Here is a 20,735-nt window from a genome sequence, read left to right as displayed (position 1 = left end):
CAAGGCTTTCCCATGTTTTATTTCGTTGCAAAAATAGAAAATTTCAAATGGCAAATGGTTCTATGAAGTATGTGTATACCTCAGTAACATATCTCAAACACTGCTATCTTGGGCGTTTGGCACATTCCTTCTGACAACCAGATGTAAACAGAAACTCAAAGCACGAGGAAGGAAAATCTCGGAATTGTACACGGAGCATATAACAAATCGGAAAAACATGGGAAAGCTCAATGTAACGATACTTCGGTATCTCACGAAGGAAGATTTTCGAATCTTAACAGCGGTAAGTAGTGGATACTCAATGCTTTTGATTGCTGTTGATATCTATCTTTCTGGTGCAGATCGAAATGGGCATGAAAAATCACGAACTTGTGCCGGGAGTTCTGGTGGCCGCTATTGCAAGCCTAAAGAGCGGTGGAATACATAAATTGTTGCGGGAACTGTGCAAACATAAGCTCCTTACGTACGAGCGAGGCAAACGGTGTAAGTAATGACGCTGCATTTTTGTAATATTGGGTTGAAAAATACGTTTCTCATTCGCTCTCTTGCTAACGTTTGTAGTCGATGGATACCGTTTGACAAATGCCGGATACGATTATTTGGCACTGAAATCGCTTACACTACGTGGAGCTATTGCCGGATTCGGCAATCAGATTGGAGTCGGTAAGGAATCAAACATCTATACCGTGGTTGATGAGGAGGAGAATTCGTTGTGTCTGAAACTGCACCGTCTCGGTCGTATCTGCTTCCGTAATGTGCGTGAGAAGCGTGATTATCATGGAAAACGACGCAAGATGAGCTGGCTTTATCTGTCGCGCATTTCGGCAACGCGCGAGTTTGCCTACATGAAAGCCTTGTACGATCGTGGCTTTCCCGTACCAAAACCGGTCGATTTCAACCGACACTGTGTTATAATGGAGCTCGTTAATGGCTACCCACTAACAAACGTGTCCGAAGTGGGCAATGTGGAAGCACTGTACGACGATTTGATGAATCTTATCGTGCGGCTTGGAAATTGCGGCGTTATACACAGTGATTTTAACGAATTCAACATCATGATAACGGACGATCAACGTCCGATCTTGATCGATTTTCCGCAAATGGTTTCGACGTCACATCCAAATGCTGAAATGTACTTTGACCGAGACGTGCAAGGTGTGCGCGAACTGTTCCGAAAGAAGTTTGGATACGAAAGCGAAGATTATCCACGATTTGGAGATCTGGAGCGTGATGACGAACTCGATCGGGAAGTTCTTTGTTCAGGGTATGGTTTTACGCAGGAAATGGAGGACGATCTGATGAAGGAATACCATTCAGAAAACCGGTCGCAATGTTCAGAAAACGATCAATCAGATACCGACGAAGATACAGATAATGAAACGGCTGATCCTGAAATTAATCACCATGATGAGCATGCCCTTCTCGATGAGAAGGAACTAGAGGAATGTCGTCGAAAATTAGAGGAAGAAATTAAACTGTCGGAAAGCAAACAGTCGCAGAAGGAATCGAAAAAGAAAGAACCGAACGCAGCTATTTTCAGCTACCTAGAATCATTGTCGAACCAAGCAGAACTTGAAATACCCGAATGCAATGAAGAGGAAGAAATTGAACCAGACAACCTTACCATCATCCAGCAGCGCCAGATAGAGGAAGATTGTTCTTCCACAGAGCAGTTGGTGCAACCGGACGCACGAGCCAACATCGAATCCGATGATCCTGAAAGTGAGCCGGAAGATAAAACGGTCGATACGAACTCACGGCAGTATCGTATGGCGATGGTGAGAAAACTACTGGATGATGCACGAAGCGTTCGATCCTATTCCACCACGGCCAGTACAATAGCGCCGTCGATAGTCAGCAATCGTATAAAAGGAGACATTCAGCAGCGGGAAAAGAAAGACATGAAGAAACGACTCGTGCCGAAGGGTGAAGCGAGTGCCGTCAGACGTATGCGGAAGGATAATAATGCGATATTGAACGAATACCGTGGATGGGAATTTTAAGGGTATTGGAGTGGGATTGTTTCAAGATGAGAAATCTTTTACTGTATATTGTTCAAATGCCGTTGCATACCAATAAATCATACATTAATTGCTTCCTACATTAGTTCTATAAAAATGTGTTTCTATTTGAAGTGATAATTCAAAATTTAAAAAATAGAATTTGTTCCTGATGAATGGTTTGCTCTGCTCTAGAGCAGGGGTCTCCAAAGTTTTCAGCCCATGGGGCGCATTGGTTGAAACTACCCTTTCTGGGAGCCACTTACGAATTAACTTGCGGGACATTACACACAGGCATGAGGCCCTTGAAGACCGCATGCGGGCCGTAATTAGGAGAGCCCCGCTCTTTTAGCAACGCGTTGACAGTTGTAGATGTCTTGAACAAAACATAAACAACATTAGAATGGACTCGGCCCACGGAAGAACAGCGTTGTAGAAAACTTTGCAATTCTTTTGAATACGTTTACGTCGTTTTAGGTCTGGTTTTCAGCATGACTACAGAACTTAGTTGTAACATGTGCCGTTTCTGCTTAAAGCAGACCGATTGCACTAGAAGTTTTTTCGAATTGTTCAATTCCGAAGAAGAATGCAGCCAGTTGCAAGTGCTTCTGGGGACAGAGGTAAGTAAAGCATCGTTCTATTCAATATTCTTGCTAATTCTGCTAACAATCACTGGCGATTTACTTAAAAGATGCTCCCTACCGATGAATATTCAATTGTTTGCTCTGAGTGCGAAACCAACATCAGTCTTGTTTTCAGCATCATGACCGAGATTCGAAGAATAAACAGCATTTTCTGTTCACTTTTGCGGTAAGTGCGATCGTATGATAAGTTCGTGGAGAGTTGTTTGATGTTGAAAAATTGTTTTTATTCATCAGTCTACAACGGGAGACCAAAGTGCTAAATACCTCATACGAGACCGATGTACTGGAAGTAGCTGGCACGAATGAGGCAAGCAAAATGCAAGTCGAAGGGCTCTCGTCCAACGATGAGGAATATTGGTACGAATACAACAACGAATCGGAAGGAATCGATGAAACAGCTTCCGCCATAGCGAGAACGCGTCGAAACGAACAAGAACATAAATGTCTCATTTGCAAATCGTTCTCCGGGACGAACCACGACATAAGGAAACATCTTGATGCGTCACATAAGGACGTTATCGTACCCACACAATGCAGGAAGTGTTTGAAAACGTTAGGTAGCATTTTCGAATGGAACGATCACTTGCTCACCCATCAATGGCCGTATGGTTGTTTGTACTGTGAACAGATATTTCAGTCACAGACAGAAATGGATTTACATCAGAAAGATTGTGCGGGATATAAATGCACTGGTTGCTGCCAAAGCTTTTCCTTCATTCATGAGCTGTTGCGACACAACTCCTGTGGCGCAAGTGATAAAGAACGCTTGTGTAAGATCAGCCACTTGATAAATACCGATGGTCATCTCAAACCAAGCAAACCACAGACATGTGCGGTTTGTGATGAAAAATTCGATAAAAATGAGGATTTATGCAAACATGTGGAACAGATGCATGCAGAGCAAGAAATGAAATACCACAGGTGCGATCTGTGTCTCAAACAGTTTACCTCTATTGCCGCAGCCCGCCAACACCGAGCATCTCACAATACAAAAAGTACATATCAAGAGAAATCCAAAGCAACCAAAGGTGTCCCGGAGCGACCAAATGAATGTTTTATCTGTCGGATTAAATTTAAATTTCATCGCGATCTACTTCAACATCTAGCAGGGCAGCACGCGGACGTTTCCGTGAAACTGTACCAATGTGCGATGTGTGATAAGAAGTTCACCACTGAAACCAAGCTAGAGAAGCACAAGTACAATACGCACCAAGGCCGACAACCGAAGTATTTTTGTTCGTTCTGTGGACGCTCGTTTAACAAACGAATTGCGCTGCAAGATCACGAAAATATTCACCGTGGCAGGAAGACATATCACTGCGACGTTTGCATTCGGGATTTCACGTACAAAAGTTCTTTCGATCGACACATGCAGGTGGTGCACAGTGACACCAAGAATTTCACCTGCGAGTTTTGCCACAAAAGCTTTAAACGGAAACCAACGTTGACGGTCCATTTACGATTGCATACGGGCGAGAAACCGTACCAGTGCGAACTTTGTAGCCGTCAATTCACAGATCCTAGTTCGTTTCATAAACACAAGCACAGGGAACATGGACGATGATTGGAATTGCACTCTCGGCTCCGGAATCTGGCTATGTGGTCTAGCATACATGGCTGGCATGAGCTGGCAGGACCAAAGAAGAACTGGTAGATAATACGTAAAAGAAAAAGATTTCAAGGTTTGAAAATCTGATCTGAAGATCTGAAAAAAACTTCTCTTTCCAATACACGTGGCGACGAATGAAACTGAGACTACAGAGCAGTGATATAGTTCCGGTACACACACATGCCTTACTCACTATCGTATAGCAAATTAAACTCGTCAGGCTCCGGTGGATCGGTCATGTCATGAGAATGCCACAGGACGACCGAGTACGTAAACCATACCACCGTAAGCGCAAATTGCGATGGAGAGATGACATTGAAGCGACCGATCGGAATATTCCACGACGATGCCGCGGTTTTTGGGCCAGATAAGTAAGTTTTGAAAACTGTTCGAATTGTAATGCTAAAATTAATATAGTAAAATTGAACAAAAAAACCCTACAGTACGATCTTTATTGCCCTTTTCGAACTGATCTTTGGTTTAGCTCATAAAATGCAAATAAAATCATCAGTAAAGCCGTCCAGCACACGGATTCAGTTTATGATTAGTTCAAGCTTATGGTTACTGCCCATCCATTCGTTATCAGCCGCCGCACCATCGCTTCGCGAGGAGATAAGTACTCAGAGGAGATACATGGCATGACTTTGTTTAGAAACATGATATTCGATTCCCTATCTAATTAGAGCACCCAACTTACAATAAAATTTGCTTTCTTGCTTCGCCAACCCGAAATAATTAAATTGTTATTTAAAATCATTCTGCAACAGTTTTAACAATCACAGAGACCACGCATAATCAGCCCCCGGATAATCGAAATTCAGTTTTTTGTTGCTTGGGTAGTATAACGCCACAAAGCAGACGCTTGTCAAAACAGGTCGTCTGATCAAATGATTTGTGCCCAATTCGTAAAAGTGGCCGTTCTTCAAAAAATGGAACAGTAAATAAGTGTGTAGATATGGGTCGCCTGTTGAAATTGTTTTGTTCAACAGCGCTAATTGAAAAACGGGTACATATTGTGCGATCAATCGTACACTGTTTGTTTCCCATTGCTGTGACAATTTGTGTAATAAACATACCACAAAGCATCGTTACGTTCAACTCAACAGAAAATGATGGAGATAATGTTATTATTCAGGTAAGCTTAACAAACAATGAGAAATAGCTGTACGAGCTGGACGAAAGAAAGCTTGGGAGGCCTCACAATAGCCGAGCTTGGCAGCTAACCAGCGAGGCAGAATTGGCGACACGTTAACACGTTCAGCACCGCATCATCTAAATTTAAGTGATGCTAACCCGGTGTGCATAGGGAACGGAATTTCGTTCAAAAACGAGAGGGGAAAATGGCCCTAACTCCATACAAAAAAGGGTCGGACGGAAGCGAAAATTGAGTTAGGATCGTCAGTATCGACCCTTCCCCGAAACGCGGTCGGCACTTTACTTTCGTTGTGTGCTTGAAGGATGTGCAGAACTTGACGATGGGCGGAGTAGGCGGCCGCCAGGACCTCGCCGTGTAAGGGCCTCTAAAAAGCTGTTTATGTAGCAAAACAAAAGTATGGGTTGTTAAAGAAATCTTCTCTAAAAGTAAGGAAGTTATCAGTTAACAGCTAAACCCGGATCGCATTATACGATCAAAATGAATCCTACGCGATAGGGTCACGCTTGGTACGATTAGCTTCAGTATGTTTTGCAGCTTTATCACGTACACAACCGGAACCTCATGCGACGAATACATTAATCAATCTTTTGATGCGATAGTCAGCAACGAATTGCTAACGACGTAACGGAAATAATGGTGTGTTGTTTCTTCCCATATACAGGATGATTTGGCTGATTACTTCCCCGGTGAGCTGGTCAACAAAATATACTACGCCCCTCGAACCGAGTTGACCGAAACTCTCATGGAAACCGTGCGGCAAAAGCTGTATATTGTAGACGAACGTAAAATACTGACATAGCGCAATACTGTCTAAATATTGGAACTATTACTATTTATGGAAACTTTTTTTTAGGAGTGTTACCTTGTGCCACTGATACTGAGATGGAATTTGCATTGTTGGACAACCCGTACATATGTTTTGGAGTGAACTTCCAAAACATATCTGAAAAACGATTGCAGTTCGTTATACGTACGAAAAACAATAACTTTCTCACGGATATCGTTTACTCGCAGGACGTATTTTCGGTTTATCAAAAACGCGACAACGAGTATGTTGAGAGTGGCTTTCTAGCGCTCCAGAATGCTATCGACCAGTCGTACGTGTCGATGCTGGCCAAGCAAAATAAGAACAATGACGTACCACGACTGCAGGTGGCTTATGGGCACATTCCCGTAGACAATAAAAGGGGACCCCAGACGCCGGCACCATCGATTCATCTCATGACAGCCTTAGCTCTAGCATTCTCAATAATGGCCACATTCGCTTTGCTTCTTCCCATGGTTGAAGAGCGCGCCAACGGTACGAGAGAGCATTTGAAAATCGCTTGTTCAGAAAGCTACTGGAAGGAAGCAGCACAGCTTGTTATAAACTTCCCTCAGTGTTTTGTGATTTTTTGGATATGCATTGCAATAGCCGCTGGAAACGGTTTTTGGGACGTGACTGCAGCACAATGGGGGTACCTTATAATATTCAGCATTTTCACTATGGTGAATCTGATTACCTTCACCTTCTTCCTCAGCACTACCCTAGAATCATCAACCGTGGCAACGGCAGTGGCGCCAATCATATTTTTTGGACCATATTTTCTGTCAATGTTGTCCAAAGAACTAGTTTCACTATTTTGCCTGTTTCCCGTAGTCGGTTTATGCTACGTAGGACTTATATTTGATGTTTTTAAATCATCTGGCCATTTGGTTCGAGCTAGTAATCTATTCACCGTGGGATATCCCGGGCTGGATAATATAAGTTTGTTTCTTGTGTTGGTTTATCAGCTGTTAGGATTAATACTTTGGCTGTTTCTATGGTTCTACGTTTCGAATGTGTGGCCCGGGCGGTATGGCACTCCAAAGTCCAAAGGGTTTTTCCTTTCGAAAAGCTACTGGATGTGTTGTAATGATGGGGTAAGAAATACAAACAAAATTAACGCAGAAAGCGAAAAAAATTTGCAACGTAGCAATTCAAGTCACAGCAATGAGGTGGGCAACGATGTTGAAATGAGTCGTATACCATATATGGATGAGGAACCTAACCAGAATACAATAGAAGAATATCGACTGCCCACCGAAGAATCACCTACCACTGCAGAAGTGAAGAATGTCCTAAGGATTTCTAATCTGAACAAAACCTACAAAGGTCGCACGGGAGGTGTCAAGGTAGCGGTTAGAGATTTTTCACTCAATTTGTATAGCCGTAGTCTTACCGTACTCCTCGGACATAACGGGGCAGGCAAGACCACGACGATGAACATCATCACCGGACTATTGCCAGCCACTTCTGGAACGATCGCAGTGGATGGAGAACATAATCCTAATCGATACCGTCAGAGAATAGGCTTTTGTCCACAGCACAATGTGCTGTTTTCGTTTCTAAACTGCCGGCAACATTTAGAGTTTTTCGGTCGTTTGAGAGGTTTGAATGAAGCCGAAGCACAGAAACAAGTACGGAACGTGCTGGAAAAAGTAAATCTACTCGATAAGAGTGAATCGTTAGTACATACGCTGTCCGGGGGCATGAAGCGTCGGCTTTGTCTGGCAAATGCTATCATAGGCAACACGAAGCTGCTTATTTTGGATGAGCCGACATCCGGTTTGGATCCCGAATCGCGTCGTGACATATGGGACGCTTTGTTGAAATTGCGCCAAGATCATACGATTTTACTGACGACGCATTTCATGGAGGAAGCAGATGTTCTGGCGGACTGGGTAGCGATTATGGAGCATGGCACATTGTTGGCTTCTGGATCACCATTGTATTTAAAACGGGAGTACGGAAAAGGTTACACGTTAAAAGTATGCAAGGGGAAGCATTTTGACCAAGACAAAACCTGGAACGTGATCCTAAACCACGTTCCAAACGCTGTCGCTCGTGATTCGGTTCAAGAAATATTAGCCGTTACGTTGCCATACGACGATGTGGCCCAATATGCAGCTATGCTGAAAGACCTAGAGGAGGATAAGGCTAGTTTAGGCATCGAAACGATCGGCATGGCCGATGCAACACTCGAGGAAGTATTCCTAAAGTAAATAGCAAAAATTGATCAGCTTTGATTGTGTGGACTGTTAATTAAACGTTATTGCAATATAATTACAGTTCCTGCACCGTCAAAAAGGAATTGCAACATCACCAAGAAAGTGTCGATGGTCCAATGACGAGTGCAAGAAGCGAGATAGATCCAACGAAAGCTGAAACTTCGAGTGAAACCGGAAACACGATCAATGTTTACAGAGCGATTTGGCGCAAAAAGTGGATTCACATGAAAAGAAACATGCACATTTACGCATTCTTGCTAGCGCTACCACTGTTGGTGACACCATGCTGTTTTTGGTTCACATCCAGTACCATCGATGCTGCAAAAACCCTTCCAGCAGTAACGTTAGATGCAGAGGCGATCCACCAGGCGCGTGGAGTGTTTGTCGTCAATCGCGCAGCTGATAGCACTGGAAACCGCGCATTCGGGAAGCTCGCAACTATTCAATCGGACTTTGAACGGTCCTCGATTAATGGCGTAAGGATGGTGGTGATGGAAAATGTTTCCTTACAAGATATGTTACAGCAACAAATCGCAGTCGACTACACAGATTACCGCGATCAGGTGGTGGTAGGAATTGAATGTAACGATACCAGCGATGACGTAGAATGCCGGGTGCTGTACAACAATAACCTCGTGCACAGCACAGGAATTTCGGAATCTGTTTTTACAACATTATGTCTGCGGTTCTATGCCGACGTACCTGGTGCAACAGTCCATACGGGCAATATTCCTTCAACGCGAAAACAGCTAATAGACATCAAGACGCCCTTCTACTTCACAGAGCTAATCGCGATAGGTAATTTGCACGTTCGAATGCCCTGAATAGAGATAATAACGATCGTTTTGCTTTGTTTCCACAGCGTTCTTCATCTATATGCTGATATATCTGCTAATGCCTTTGCAAGAAAATTTGTCCGGCTTTCGGCAGCTTCAAAACATAAAACGAAAGGTGTATTTAAGCGGGACTTATCTTTTTGACATGGGTCTACATACGCTAGTATGTATGGTAGTCATCTTGCTCGTGAATTTAATGGATCATACAGAGGTGTTTGACAACATGTCCAAGTTTGGTATATTTAGAGCCCTCTTATTCTACGGCTACCGTGCGCTCATAGTGATTTACATCATCAGTAAGAGTGTGGAGAGCACCAACACTGCGATCACAATCATGAGTTATCTTATGATTGTCGGAGGTTGGTGCATTTTAGTATGATTAAGTGTTTCCTACTACGATTTCCTTGAACCATGATTTTCCTCCCTTAATTTCAGGTGCTGGTGTCTTGATTTTCTGTAATGGATACGAAGATATCGAGAACAATATAATCTGGATTGCAATATTACATCTCGTCCCCGAGTTTGCGCTGAAATACTCGATGCGTGTAGTGTATGAAAATCAAAAGGTTTTAACCTATCAAAAAATAGCTATTCAGCAAAACAGGGATAGTGCTGATTCGGTCGCAAATAAGTTGATATGTCTAGAAAGACTTTCATTCGTAATAATTGTATTAATTGAACTGGTAGTGCTAACATACCTCCTTTGTGAAGTAATGGAAAACAATTACAGAAGAGAACAGATGAAAACAAGTAAAGAATCAGCCAGAGAAAACATCTGCAAAGCATGCCGAAACATTAGCCGTTCGACATCGCGAGAAGATGAACAATCACGGATCAACCGCCATCCAGAAGTAGGTGGACGCGACGAAACCGACAGTCCAACAACACCCTCCACCGATGACGTGGATAATGAAATGCAATTGGTAAACAAATTGATAAACACAAAGGAAAACATTGAGCAGTACGCGATCATAGTGAAAGATATGAAGAGATTGTACTCCCACCATGAGGCAGTGAAAAGTGTCAGCTTTGCAGTGAAGAAGGGTGAATGCTTCGGATTACTCGGGATGAACGGGGCCGGAAAGACGACTGTCTTCCAAATGCTTTCACGCAATCTACCAGCATCTGAAGGGAAAATTTTTCTGCAGGATTGCGAGGCTGGTGAGGCGAACGCACTGAAATATCGTCACCAATATGGTTATTGTCCGCAATTCGATGCTCTGCTCGATTTTATGACGGTGTTTGAATTGATCGATTACTTTGCACAGCTTAAAGGAGTCAAGGCGCGCGTGGTTCTTATAGAAAGCTGGCTGGTGCGGTTGGACATCTTGCAGTACAAGGACCATACATTGAACGAGTGTTCGGGCGGCACCAAACGCAAGGTAAACACGATACTGGCTCTGCTCGGAGGCCCACCGGTGGTACTGTTAGACGAACCCACCACCGGCGTTGATCCAAAATCGCGACATTTCCTGTGGAAAACGATCAAAACTATTCAGCGCAAAAATCAAACAATAATGCTAACGTCACACAGCATGGATGAATGCGAGGAGCTTTGCAATCGGCTCACTATAATGGTTGATGGGCGTCTTCAATGTGTCGGTACCATTCCAGACTTAAAGCAACGGCTTGGGCAAGGCTATAACTTATGGATAAAGCTGAAGATCGTCTTAAGCGATGCTAGCAATGCAGAGACCGTCTCTAATCCTAAACCCTTGATTGAAGCGGTGATAGAGGGTTGTAAAGCCTCACTGCAGGAAAAACATCAGGTTTGAAAGCAATCATACAAATATTCCTAGCAGCTGCTTTATTATTAATGTTATATAAATCTTACCTTTTTGCAGGGTTTGCTGAAATTCAACGTAAGTCCATCTCTCGAATTATCTGAACTGTTTCGTCAAGTCATCGAGCTTGAAAAGAAACATACACGAGAAATCGAAAATTATTCGATTTATGAATGTTCTTTGGAAGAGGTTTTTCTTCATTTTCGACAAAGGAAAAAAAACACACACTTGCAAATTGTGTAATGAGTTTTAAAACAATAGTTACATCAGTTACCCGCTACATTCGAATAGCGTGTCCCTTACTTCGGGTCGTGAGCCGCCTGCTTTGAATTGCGAACTGTTACCATCGTATACGGGCCACTGCGTACGTATCAAATGCAGTCTCCATCGAAACGTATCCCTCTACCAAAATCCATTATATTCGATAGCTCTTGATTACGGTAGAATATGCTATCAATAAAAATTCAATGGTAACCGCAAACGTTTCGACGGTATCGGTAGGTCTGTGATTCGTGCGTATTGGCACGCATACGATGGTAATGGTTCGTGATTCAAAGCAGGCGGCACGCGTTTCGAATGTAGCTAGGAAAAGGTGTGTTCACCTAAGAGCCACAATTAGTACAGCACAGAGATTTCTTCAACAGGAATAATATTTACAACGCGCCCATCCGAATTCCAAAATTGTTTAACTTCGATCAGCAAATGCAGGGTAATAACCAAAGATTATTTATAATTTAACCTCATATGCTTCAGAATAATTTACATCCAACACGATTTATTAAACGAGTGCGTTATACAAATTAAAGTTTTCTGTTTCTCGAAAAATAAGTCATCGAACTATATGCTTATGGTTAAAATCCCGTATAATTAACGATATTTACAGAGACAATCAAGTGATTGCCTCGCTTTCTGGGGAGCAAACTATTGCTTAACCTCCAGTATTGTGTTATCGCACTCCAGCTTCAGTGACACATTTTGGAATGAATAAAATATTTAATATATTTAATAGATGATTTTCGTTTTACACACGATGACCATAAACACAAAAGAAGATATAATTATGCATACACGAGTGATGGGTAATTAACAGTGAATTCATGAATCCAGCGGCGGATCAAACGGTAGGCGGAGTAGGCGATCGTCTTGGGTCTCGCCCTAGGCCGACAAATTTGTCAAGTGACAAAATCAGCTAAAACCATTATACCGTTGCCGCGCACACAATTATTTTCAGATTTTAGATATCAGGAGAGCATTTTTTTCAAGAGGTGACACCTGGTACCAGCCGAGTACCAGGATGTTGCACAGCATCTGGCATGCAACATATGTCGCGCAACATCTGGCATGCAACATCTTACATGCAACAACTTGGGATTGCAACTACCGGGAAGCGCGTGATTTGTGCTTGCTCGGCTGGTACCAGGTGTTACCTTTTGAAAAACATGCTCTCCTGGTATTGGAAATCTGAAAACAGCTGGTTTGTATGGAAAGTAAGTGTTTAAACATTACATACCTTTTGGCGATTTTCGAGCATAATTGCTGTACTAGGTGGTACCTCTTCCGTGGATGCTCTCCTGGTATTATACATTCGGAAACTGGTAGTTTTCGAAGAAATTTTTCTGGATTAACAGGAAAACTAGCGTTTAAACATTGCATACCTTTCAGCGGATTTTGAGCAAAACTGCTGTATTAGCTACCTCTTCCGTGGATGCTCTCCTGGTATTGGAAATCTGAAAACAGTTGGTTTTGTATGGCATTTCGTACCAGCCGATGAAAAGTTTGAGCGAGATGAATGATGTTTTCCGTTTCATCCATCTTCCTTACACTAGCGATCGCTCTCGCGGGTTTGATAGTATGCAATGCAACAGTGATGGGCAAATTTATTCCATGCTGCAGGTGTCACCTCTTGAAAAACATGCTCTCGTGGTATTGGAAATCTGAAAACAATTGTGTGCGCGGCAACGGTATAATAGTTTTAGCTGATTTTGTCACTTGACAAATTTGTCAGCATTTTGTCATCTCTCGTGCCCCGCACCTAATGGCTGGAAGAATGCTATAAAACATCAATTGTAGAAAAAGTTCAGTAAGCAAATGCTCACCACAGAAATCAACCGTTTTTCTCTGTTTGAACCTCCGTTTGAACCTGCAGTTCATTGACTGGTCACGGATCTGCCACATGCGGTGTTAAACGCTATGACCACATAGGTCATCATGTGTTCAACAAAAATTCGAACCGGTTGTTTAAAGTTTGACTTGCCAGATATTTAGTATATCACATTCCTAACAAAAATTAATGGAATTGCTTAGGAACCGAAATTTAAGGAATCTGCTTGCTCCAAGGTATTTGGCAATATTAGGTATCTGTCAAATTAATGCCTGTGGTCTTGGGGAATGCAAGTGATAGCAAATACTCCCCTGATACATAAGGCTCTCACTAGAATAGGGGTTAGACTAATCCGACTTGGGAAAAATGGATTTTACCCATCACTAGTCTTTACCACCCTGTGTCACCGAATGGTTCCATATTTGAAGAATCCTAGAATGTATTATAAACAAGTGTTGACAGCTAAGATTTTAAACATGGCCGTTGAAAAGAAACGACATAAATTTGCACGAGATTGCTAGCTACACCAGAGAATGTGAGGAGTTGCTTGAGCTGCGCTAGTACAAATTGAAGAATAGAAAAGCGTCGTTTTCATTTGTTATCTACTGTAAGATTTGTAATGAAAATTTGGTAAGTGTTCGTATTTGCGAAGAGGATAACCAAACAGCAGTTGTTGCGAACAGTGCATCAAAAGTATAATTTACTGACCCAACCTAACGATGAACGACATAGTTGCTCCAACCATACAGTTAGAGGTGGCTTGCACCCACGGGTATGAAACAATTTCTGCATCAAAACATTCTTTTTCGATATTCATTGTTCTCCTTTTTTTCAGATTCAATAAAGCGGAGCAGAGCTGTTTGGTTTACCAGCATGTGCACGACATTTTAGAAGAACGCGAAACTATTCAGATGGGCACTACTTTCACCATACCGGTGCCGTTCGTAGTGCAAGTGGAGGTGTGCACGAACATCGATCAGTACATGGTACGTTCGGCGCTGCAGTTTAACTTCTACGTGCTCCAGCAGACACCTGCCGTAGGGGAAACCATCAAACACGATTCGGAAGAAATGGAGATATCCCAACATATGTTGCTTCCGTCCCAAGAGTTGCACGGCCTGTGGGAGAGTCTTATCTACGAAGAAGGGATAAAAGACAGTGTGCTAGCGTTTGCCGAAAGTTCCATGCTTTTTACCCGCAAGGGCGTCGATAAGAATCTGATTACTTGCAATCGTCTGGCACTGTTTCACGGGCCACCGGGCACGGGCAAAACGAGCCTGTGTAGGGCCATTGCTCAAAAGTTAGCCATAAAAATGAACGCACAATACCGGCACGCCCATCTGGTGGAGATCAACAGCCACAGTTTGTTTTCTCGTTGGTTTTCCGAAAGCGGGAAGCTGGTGCAGAAAGTGTTCAGCGAGATCCTCGCATTGCTGGACGATGAACGTTCTTTGGTCTGCGTGCTTGTGGACGAGGTTGAATCCATCGCATTCGCTAGGGAAAAAATTTCTTGTAAGTTTACCCTGGCTAATCAGGATTGTTCTATCTTTTTGCTCTAATTGTTCATTTATAAGCGTTTTTTTACTTTTGCAGCAAACGAACCGAGCGATAGCATACGGGTGGTGAATGCCGTGCTAACTCAACTAGATCGTCTACGTCATTTCCCAAACGTATTCATCCTTGCAACTTCTAACCTAACGGACAGCATCGATACGGCGTTCCTTGATAGAGCCGACTTCGTGCAGTATATAGGTCATCCGACAGAACGAGCCATCTACGAAATTTATCGGACGGCCTTGCACCATCTCCAATCCATTGGTGTTGTTGAGAAGGAAGGAAAATCCAATCGGCGATTGTCAGCCTCGGTGTTTGACGGTATTCCGAGCTACGAGGTTGCCACTGATCCTGGACGGGCGAGTTGCACTGTACTCGACATTTTGCTACAGATCGTTAAGCTGTCGGTAGGACAGAGCGGTCGAACGTTGCGCAAAATTCCATTCCTTGCGCATGCGCTGTTCGTAAAAAAAGAAACGGACAGTATGCTAAACTTCCTTACCGCCATGCGTCAAACAATACGTAAGGTGCAAAGTGATAAGTTCCTGCTGGTACAGGGCAACGTATCTGGAGAATGTATTGCCACATTGCATAAATCGTTATGAATCGTTACTTTTCGCCATACGAAGAAGTTTATATTTTTTATTCACTCTATTATTCCTCCATTGATAAATAATCCATAGTTTTTGTTGGTTGGCTTATGTTGGGGAAATTTGTTAGGTAATGAAGCTACAGCCGACGTACTCCTTGTGCACTGCACACATTAGGCTAAGTAAGAGCGTAAGCCATGCAATGGCATGAAACGCGACAATGACTGCTTTATAAAAAATGTTCGCAATCATTCGAATGCTGCCAATCAGTGCGATCGCGTAGCAAGTGTCCAAGCAAAGTAAAGAAAGGCACAGTGGCAGAAGGTGCACTAGATCTTCTACATGTAGATACTGTTAAAGAGATACAATAAAACGTTTTCAATTCTTACCAATTAGTTACTCATTTGAGTGTGTCTTACATGAGAAATTTGATACCAAATGTAGCCCTGCACCAGCAAAGAGTTTGTCTGCCAAACGATGAGTAGATAGTGAAGGTGAGCCCTTGGGCTGTAGCTTGGGCCCTTCGTTGGCGGATCGTTTGGCTGTGTGGTTCGAACCGCATCTCTTGTCAGTAGAAACACAAACGAAGCTAAGTTATTCATCTACAATAAATAAGATAAAATTAAAATGTGTTCATATGTCTGCAAATTGTTTGAAACTTGCCAAAAGTAGTGTACAACACGAGTGAAGAAAGATTCTTGCATCCGAAGGATCGGAGGGTAACCATGCTGAACATATGTTAGACAATGTGCAGCCGGCCGACAGTGGCAGATAGGTAAGCGGAAACGTCCAGCGTGCCGCTGGTAACGTACAAAACCGCGTTTCAAAACTTAGCCTCATACCTCTTTTGGAAGCAACTTTCGCGTAGTACGGGTCGTGTGTAACTTTCTTCTCTTTCTGGTCGATTCATCTAACGTTTCATCGGTTACTATGATTCGGCAACAATTACAACATATGGAAGCCCGAAAACCATTGATTCCCGCTCCCTGACACAAGGGGGTTTCTTGCATTGTTTTATTCATAAGGTTTTGTTTGTTTTTGTTTGATGATATTATAATTCTAAACGTTCTAAACCTAAAATTTGCCATCTGCTTCTCACATATACGCTATGTAGCATTTTAGTTCTCTAGAGGCTGATGCCAAATGTGTGTACAGTGAAAAACAAAACACTTTGTCATACATTCGCTGCTGTGTTCCCCCGCCACACGAGTTGCATCGTTTTATATGGGATGAAAATGAACATTCTAACAGTATAAAAACAAAACAAAACAATTGCATAACTAATTTACAACGCTCTGCCGATGCTTTATGGCTGGGCGCTAACGAATTTACAGCTTTAGGTTCTTAGTGAAAAAAGACATGTGCTTCACTCAAGAGTTTTACATTACTCGTCCTATTTGGGTGTGCCATTTGTGGCAACGTGTTTCGAGATGTGCCACTGTCTGTTTCGTATGTAGCTGTAACTGACACTTCGAAAATCGTGTATTTTTACTAGTACGGTGTTCTGATACTGCCATGTTCAGCCAAGCATTATACGGTCAAACGTACCAGACATGTAGAAGGTTCGAACCCAATCGAGACCAATATTTTCCTTCTTGCAAGGACTGTCCTTTGTGACTGCGAATTATATACACAGTAGGTCTCGTAGTTTCATTACAACCGAATAATCAGCTTCATACAACAAGTATCTTTGCTAAACTTTTGAAACTGATGAGCGGAAGTCTTATGCTTAGATCAATTAGCTGTACTGCAAGACCTCTGTTATTATGCAGCCAAATAGTCAAACATCACCGCTTGAAGGTCCTGTTAAGATTCAACATTATCTAAACCTTGTGTTCAAACACCGAAGAATTGTATTGGATTTGATACATAAAGCATGCCGATTACAAAATGATATGAGTACGGTTCTGCAAAATAACAACCAAACCCGAAAACACAAGTGCAGAGTGCCGCCGATGGCCACGAGTGGTGAGAGAGAAGGGAGAGGAATAGATACGATGGTGGCTAAAAAAATCTTCACTTCGAACGTTCGTACATCGTCTCATTTTTTCCTCTGCCAGAATGCCACATACTGCACGCTGCCGTTCACTATTCGAGCACTAACGCACTATTGTCGCAGCTGATCGTGCTGACGGTCCCTGGCGGGACGTTTGTGCTGGCACTGTTGCTTGTCCCCAATGGAGAGTGCATGATCGGTTGCAGGGATTGGGGCTGCTGCAGTTGTGGTTGGACGCTTTGTTGGTTTCGTTTCGTTTTTACCTTAGCGTGCCGCTTGTGCGATCGTTCGATGGCATCCTTCATTTCGGTCACATACTCGTCGTACTTCATTTTGTCCTTAAACCAAGCGACTGTAAAGAATAAACGAAGAAAAAGGGACTACGTTGTAATTCCATTCACGGCACAGAATTGGCTAATGCCCAACGGTTGCCATCGGTACGATCCGATCAGTTTTGCTCACCGTACAGCGAATCGCTAAACAGCACGACCGAGGATAGTTTAAACTTCTTCCCAGTGTCCCACGTAACCGCATCCAGCACCTCGTCACTGACTATCGATGTTAGCGCATTAATTACAATGTTTTGGTCACAGTCCAGTCTTATTTTGGTGAGATGCTCGAATAGCTTGTTGTACAGCGACTCGTCGCCACAGATGCTCTTGTTCAGCTCGATCAGCTCCTTCAGCGAGCGAATCGGGAACTTGAAGCATGATTCAATCTCCGCATTCTGGGTAACCGTTTGTTGCTGGTGTTGTTGTTGTTGTTGTTGTTGCTGCTGCTGTTGTTGTTGCTGTTGTTGCTGCTGCTGTTGCTGATGATGTTGCTGAATTATTTGGCTCGTATCGACCGCCGTCAGTTGCGCCCCGGGAGCGGTCGTCAGCGTCGCACCCGTCTCCTGTTTTATCGTCGTTAGACGGCTTAGACTCTGTTCGACAACCACCTTCAGCAGCTCCTCGATATTGGACAACTTTCGCAGTATGTGCTTGATGTCCTCCGACTGGTTGCTGCTGTTTTGGCATGCTAGGTTCGCACTCGACACCAACCCGGTATGGGTCTGGGCTAATGAAATGATGTGCTGCTGTGGTGGCAGCTGCACCTGCACTGCATGGTTGCTCCCCAAGCCGACTGTCTGTAACGAGGTGCCGCTGGGGCATGTTGTACTATTACTGTTGCTATTCGATGCAATGCCTACCAGTGTAGAGGAAGAGGACGGTTCTTGGTGCCGTACGCGCCGCAGTTCCTCCGAATCCATGCTATGCTCATCGTCGTAGTCATGGTCACCAGATGTAGCTGTAACAAGTGGAAGACGGTAAACGACCCAACACACAGAACGGTAACATGTTCAACAGAGACACACTCACAAGGCTTCTCGTCGTGCTTGTCCTTGTCACGGAACTTTTTGATAATGATGTGTATATCGTCCGAGATGGGGATTCGTTTCTTTTTCGCTGCAAGTGAACCAAAAAGCGTAAATAAACGGACAATCAACGATTTCTAATTGTTTCTAAGTCTCTTACATGTGGTTGCATAGTTGTGGCAATTGTCCATTTTTATTTTCTTTCCCTACGCTGGTACCGCGTTTATCGTTGTTGCTGTTGCTAGGTTGTTTTGTTTTTAGTGCGAGACAGTAAGCATCCGCCCGCTGCGTCCGTGCGCAATTGCAGCACCGTGCATAGACGAGGCGCGTATTTCGTTTCTTCGTTCCTTTCCGGTTATCCGAATGCTACGGTTTGCTTTATTGCCGGATGAAGGTTAGTAAAGCGAGCAAGCACTTGGGCAGTAACGCTAGCACATTAAAATTTGTTAGCTTCACGCAGCACGCAAGGAATGGATGTTGCAAATTGATCAACAAACTTCTTTGCAAACTTCTACCTTCACCAAATGGCGCTGTCAAAAAATGACAGCTATCAAAGTCGAGCTGTCAGGCAAATAGTCAGCGCTCCCTAGATGGTTCTTTTTGGGTAATAATTGATTTCCCTGCAACAGGGTGGTTTATTATTTTTATTTTCCGGAAATGATGAGGCAAGAACTGCTGAATTATTGCCATAGCAATACATAACTTACTCTGAATTGCCTTACTGTATTGAGAAACCAACGTTCAGTTTGCACCGTCTACGAAAATCTCGGTAAGAAATTCCATCGCTAATGCTCACTATTTTTATCCTTGCAATCATGCGCTTTGGGCGATATTGCAGACAATCCCATCATTCTCCGGTTTCAATTTGGATTTCTACTTGTTTTAACTTGGTCATGTTTGCGATAACGTGCTTACTAGAATTCACCTTTTATGGGATCTATTACCACGATGCCGATCCTTGAAACGGGTAAACGGTCTGGACAGGTTTTGGTACCGGTCTCGTCTGACTTAAGAGGTTGACACCGTCATCAGCTATACCTTCGTGTCATCACGCCATTAGTCTGAAAAATTTAGATCTTATACATTTTGTTTGCTTATTGCTCAATTTATTTGTGATCAGATTGATCTGCTTAGACAAAAATAGGGTTAGCGGTGAACCGAGGTCTACGCAATCTACTAACTATTTTTCAGTTACACACAAAGAGTTGCCGTTTGCCGAATTATGTATGATCAAATAACACATCCTTTTTTTACGGGATCGTGTCTCACAATATATGTACAATCTTCTCGCAGACTAGCTGCTTCGAAGTACGCTTAAATTATATCCAAAGTAGAGATACTAGAGCTCGTTCCAATCATCTTGCATGATCTGTTTACTGCTGGTGTCTCGTCGGAACATAGGATTCATAATGGTTCGATATAGTTCTAATAAAGCACAGTTTATATTATAAGGCAAAGTAGCGACAATTTGAGCTTATGAATAATGGATATACAATTTGAAACAATCTAACGATAGGTGATACGGGCCAGCATCGCAAATCCCACACGTCTTCCAACAGCTTTGTGCTACAGAATGGAAATAAATGTCCACCATTAAAACATACCTCCCCAGCTGCTGTGACCATCGTTAGAAAGTGTGCCGTTATTAATTATTTTGACTCAGAAATCACTCTTTAAGATAACGATTGTCTTTGATAAGATAACGATCTTCAACCGGAATAGGGATTTCTAATTTCTCGTCCTTGCAAGAAACATGTAACCCTCCTTACAACAACAACAAAAAAAAATTGGTTATTCTACAATCACTTTGTTCACGTTATAATCTACATCCTACGACTACACACTCAACCGGTGCTACGTTGAGGCAATATATTAACTTAATAAAAAATAACAACCCTTCCTATCAACATTTGCGACGAAAGGAAAAAGCGCCACGGTGCACTGTATGCTCCGTGGGGTGAATAGTTGTTGCAAATAGATGTAGAAGAAATCGTGCATAAATTAACGAAGCCACTAAACAGCTTTTCACTAGGTCCACCCTGGTGTGTACGCTACACCGTATTAAAAACTTACAAATT

The 20,735-nt window shown here is 42.9% G+C and overlaps 6 protein-coding genes across 8 annotated transcripts; 4 read left to right on the top strand and 2 right to left on the bottom strand.

Annotated features, from left to right (window-relative positions):
* The first annotated feature begins 133 nt into the window (after positions 1 to 133).
* LOC128296917 (uncharacterized) lies at positions 134 to 2,093 on the top strand. The gene is made up of 3 exons (XM_053032448.1): positions 134 to 283; positions 342 to 483; positions 562 to 2,093. The coding sequence occupies exons 1-3, from the start codon at positions 218 to 220 to the stop codon at positions 2,001 to 2,003; spliced, it is 1,650 nt and encodes a 549-aa protein (XP_052888408.1). The 5' UTR covers positions 134 to 217; the 3' UTR covers positions 2,004 to 2,093.
* A 331-nt stretch (positions 2,094 to 2,424) lies between these two features.
* Positions 2,425 to 4,708, top strand: LOC128297187 (zinc finger protein 62-like). Of its 2 annotated transcripts, XM_053032787.1 has the most exons (4): positions 2,425 to 2,620; positions 2,692 to 2,810; positions 2,879 to 3,051; positions 3,247 to 4,708. In XM_053032787.1, the coding sequence occupies exons 1-4, from the start codon at positions 2,492 to 2,494 to the stop codon at positions 4,206 to 4,208; spliced, it is 1,383 nt and encodes a 460-aa protein (XP_052888747.1). In that variant the 5' UTR covers positions 2,425 to 2,491; the 3' UTR covers positions 4,209 to 4,708. The 2 variants fall into 2 exon arrangements, with proteins under 2 accessions (XP_052888747.1, XP_052888746.1); XM_053032786.1 differs by having other exon boundaries at positions 2,879 to 4,708.
* Positions 4,709 to 5,159: 451 nt separating this feature from the next.
* LOC128297268 (phospholipid-transporting ATPase ABCA1) lies at positions 5,160 to 12,065 on the top strand. 2 transcript variants are annotated; one of them, XM_053032883.1, is made up of 7 exons: positions 5,160 to 5,388; positions 6,071 to 6,191; positions 6,263 to 8,429; positions 8,501 to 9,237; positions 9,302 to 9,634; positions 9,711 to 11,044; positions 11,120 to 12,065. In XM_053032883.1, the coding sequence occupies exons 1-7, from the start codon at positions 5,209 to 5,211 to the stop codon at positions 11,300 to 11,302; spliced, it is 5,055 nt and encodes a 1,684-aa protein (XP_052888843.1). In that variant the 5' UTR covers positions 5,160 to 5,208; the 3' UTR covers positions 11,303 to 12,065. The 2 variants fall into 2 exon arrangements, with proteins under 2 accessions (XP_052888843.1, XP_052888844.1); XM_053032884.1 differs by lacking the exon at positions 11,120 to 12,065 and having other exon boundaries at positions 9,711 to 10,472; positions 10,544 to 10,586.
* A 1,622-nt stretch (positions 12,066 to 13,687) lies between these two features.
* Positions 13,688 to 15,709, top strand: LOC128297287 (pachytene checkpoint protein 2 homolog). The gene is made up of 3 exons (XM_053032907.1): positions 13,688 to 13,932; positions 13,996 to 14,672; positions 14,754 to 15,709. The coding sequence occupies exons 1-3, from the start codon at positions 13,880 to 13,882 to the stop codon at positions 15,317 to 15,319; spliced, it is 1,296 nt and encodes a 431-aa protein (XP_052888867.1). The 5' UTR covers positions 13,688 to 13,879; the 3' UTR covers positions 15,320 to 15,709.
* LOC128297288 (uncharacterized) lies at positions 15,380 to 16,144 on the bottom strand. Its single transcript, XM_053032908.1, has 3 exons — positions 15,968 to 16,144; positions 15,724 to 15,906; positions 15,380 to 15,655 (listed from the first exon to the last, which is right to left on the bottom strand). Exons 1-3 carry the CDS (start codon positions 16,142 to 16,144, stop codon positions 15,431 to 15,433), a joined length of 585 nt encoding a protein of 194 aa, XP_052888868.1. The 3' UTR covers positions 15,380 to 15,430.
* A 156-nt stretch (positions 16,145 to 16,300) lies between these two features.
* On the bottom strand, positions 16,301 to 19,157 carry LOC128310544 (serine/threonine-protein kinase pakD-like). Its single transcript, XM_053047210.1, has 4 exons — positions 18,818 to 19,157; positions 18,662 to 18,748; positions 17,763 to 18,590; positions 16,301 to 17,652 (listed from the first exon to the last, which is right to left on the bottom strand). The coding sequence occupies exons 1-4, from the start codon at positions 18,846 to 18,848 to the stop codon at positions 17,393 to 17,395; spliced, it is 1,206 nt and encodes a 401-aa protein (XP_052903170.1). The 5' UTR covers positions 18,849 to 19,157; the 3' UTR covers positions 16,301 to 17,392.
* Between the last annotated feature and the right edge of the window lie 1,578 nt (positions 19,158 to 20,735).

This window comes from Anopheles moucheti, chromosome 2, assembly GCF_943734755.1.
Source record: "Anopheles moucheti chromosome 2, idAnoMoucSN_F20_07, whole genome shotgun sequence".
In the NCBI taxonomy this organism is placed as follows: Eukaryota; Metazoa; Arthropoda; class Insecta; order Diptera; family Culicidae; genus Anopheles; species Anopheles moucheti.
Note: the sequence above shows the minus strand (reverse complement) of the source record. Positions and strands in the feature narration are given on the sequence as shown.

Excerpts from the sequence above, each read along its gene's own strand:
- LOC128296917 (XM_053032448.1), top strand. The coding sequence starts at position 218 with ATGGGAAAGCTCAATGTAACGATACTTCGGTATCTCACGAAGGAAGAT. Across the intron at positions 284-341 it reads ATTTTCGAATCTTAACAGCG|ATCGAAATGGGCATGAAAAA; the intron begins GTAAGTAGTGGA and ends TTTCTGGTGCAG. Across the intron at positions 484-561 it reads GTACGAGCGAGGCAAACGGT|TCGATGGATACCGTTTGACA; the intron begins GTAAGTAATGAC and ends TAACGTTTGTAG.
- LOC128297187 (XM_053032786.1), top strand. The coding sequence starts at position 2,492 with ATGACTACAGAACTTAGTTGTAACATGTGCCGTTTCTGCTTAAAGCAG. Across the intron at positions 2,621-2,691 it reads AAGTGCTTCTGGGGACAGAG|ATGCTCCCTACCGATGAATA; the intron begins GTAAGTAAAGCA and ends TTTACTTAAAAG. Across the intron at positions 2,811-2,878 it reads ATTTTCTGTTCACTTTTGCG|TCTACAACGGGAGACCAAAG; the intron begins GTAAGTGCGATC and ends TTTATTCATCAG.
- LOC128297268 (XM_053032883.1), top strand. The coding sequence starts at position 5,209 with ATGGGTCGCCTGTTGAAATTGTTTTGTTCAACAGCGCTAATTGAAAAA. Across the intron at positions 8,430-8,500 it reads CTCGAGGAAGTATTCCTAAA|TTCCTGCACCGTCAAAAAGG; the intron begins GTAAATAGCAAA and ends ATATAATTACAG. Across the intron at positions 9,635-9,710 it reads TTATCTTATGATTGTCGGAG|GTGCTGGTGTCTTGATTTTC; the intron begins GTTGGTGCATTT and ends CCTTAATTTCAG.
- LOC128297287 (XM_053032907.1), top strand. The coding sequence starts at position 13,880 with ATGAACGACATAGTTGCTCCAACCATACAGTTAGAGGTGGCTTGCACC. Across the intron at positions 13,933-13,995 it reads GAGGTGGCTTGCACCCACGG|ATTCAATAAAGCGGAGCAGA; the intron begins GTATGAAACAAT and ends CCTTTTTTTCAG. Across the intron at positions 14,673-14,753 it reads CGCTAGGGAAAAAATTTCTT|CAAACGAACCGAGCGATAGC; the intron begins GTAAGTTTACCC and ends TTACTTTTGCAG.
- LOC128297288 (XM_053032908.1), bottom strand. The coding sequence starts at position 16,144 with ATGAGGCTAAGTTTTGAAACGCGGTTTTGTACGTTACCAGCGGCACGC. Across the intron at positions 15,907-15,967 it reads CGTGTTGTACACTACTTTTG|ATGAATAACTTAGCTTCGTT; the intron begins GCAAGTTTCAAA and ends TATTTATTGTAG. Across the intron at positions 15,656-15,723 it reads TTTGGTATCAAATTTCTCAT|TATCTACATGTAGAAGATCT; the intron begins GTAAGACACACT and ends TCTCTTTAACAG.
- LOC128310544 (XM_053047210.1), bottom strand. The coding sequence starts at position 18,848 with ATGGACAATTGCCACAACTATGCAACCACAT. Across the intron at positions 18,749-18,817 it reads CCACAACTATGCAACCACAT|CGAAAAAGAAACGAATCCCC; the intron begins GTAAGAGACTTA and ends GTTCACTTGCAG. Across the intron at positions 17,653-17,762 it reads GTTTAGCGATTCGCTGTACG|TCGCTTGGTTTAAGGACAAA; the intron begins GTGAGCAAAACT and ends TATTCTTTACAG.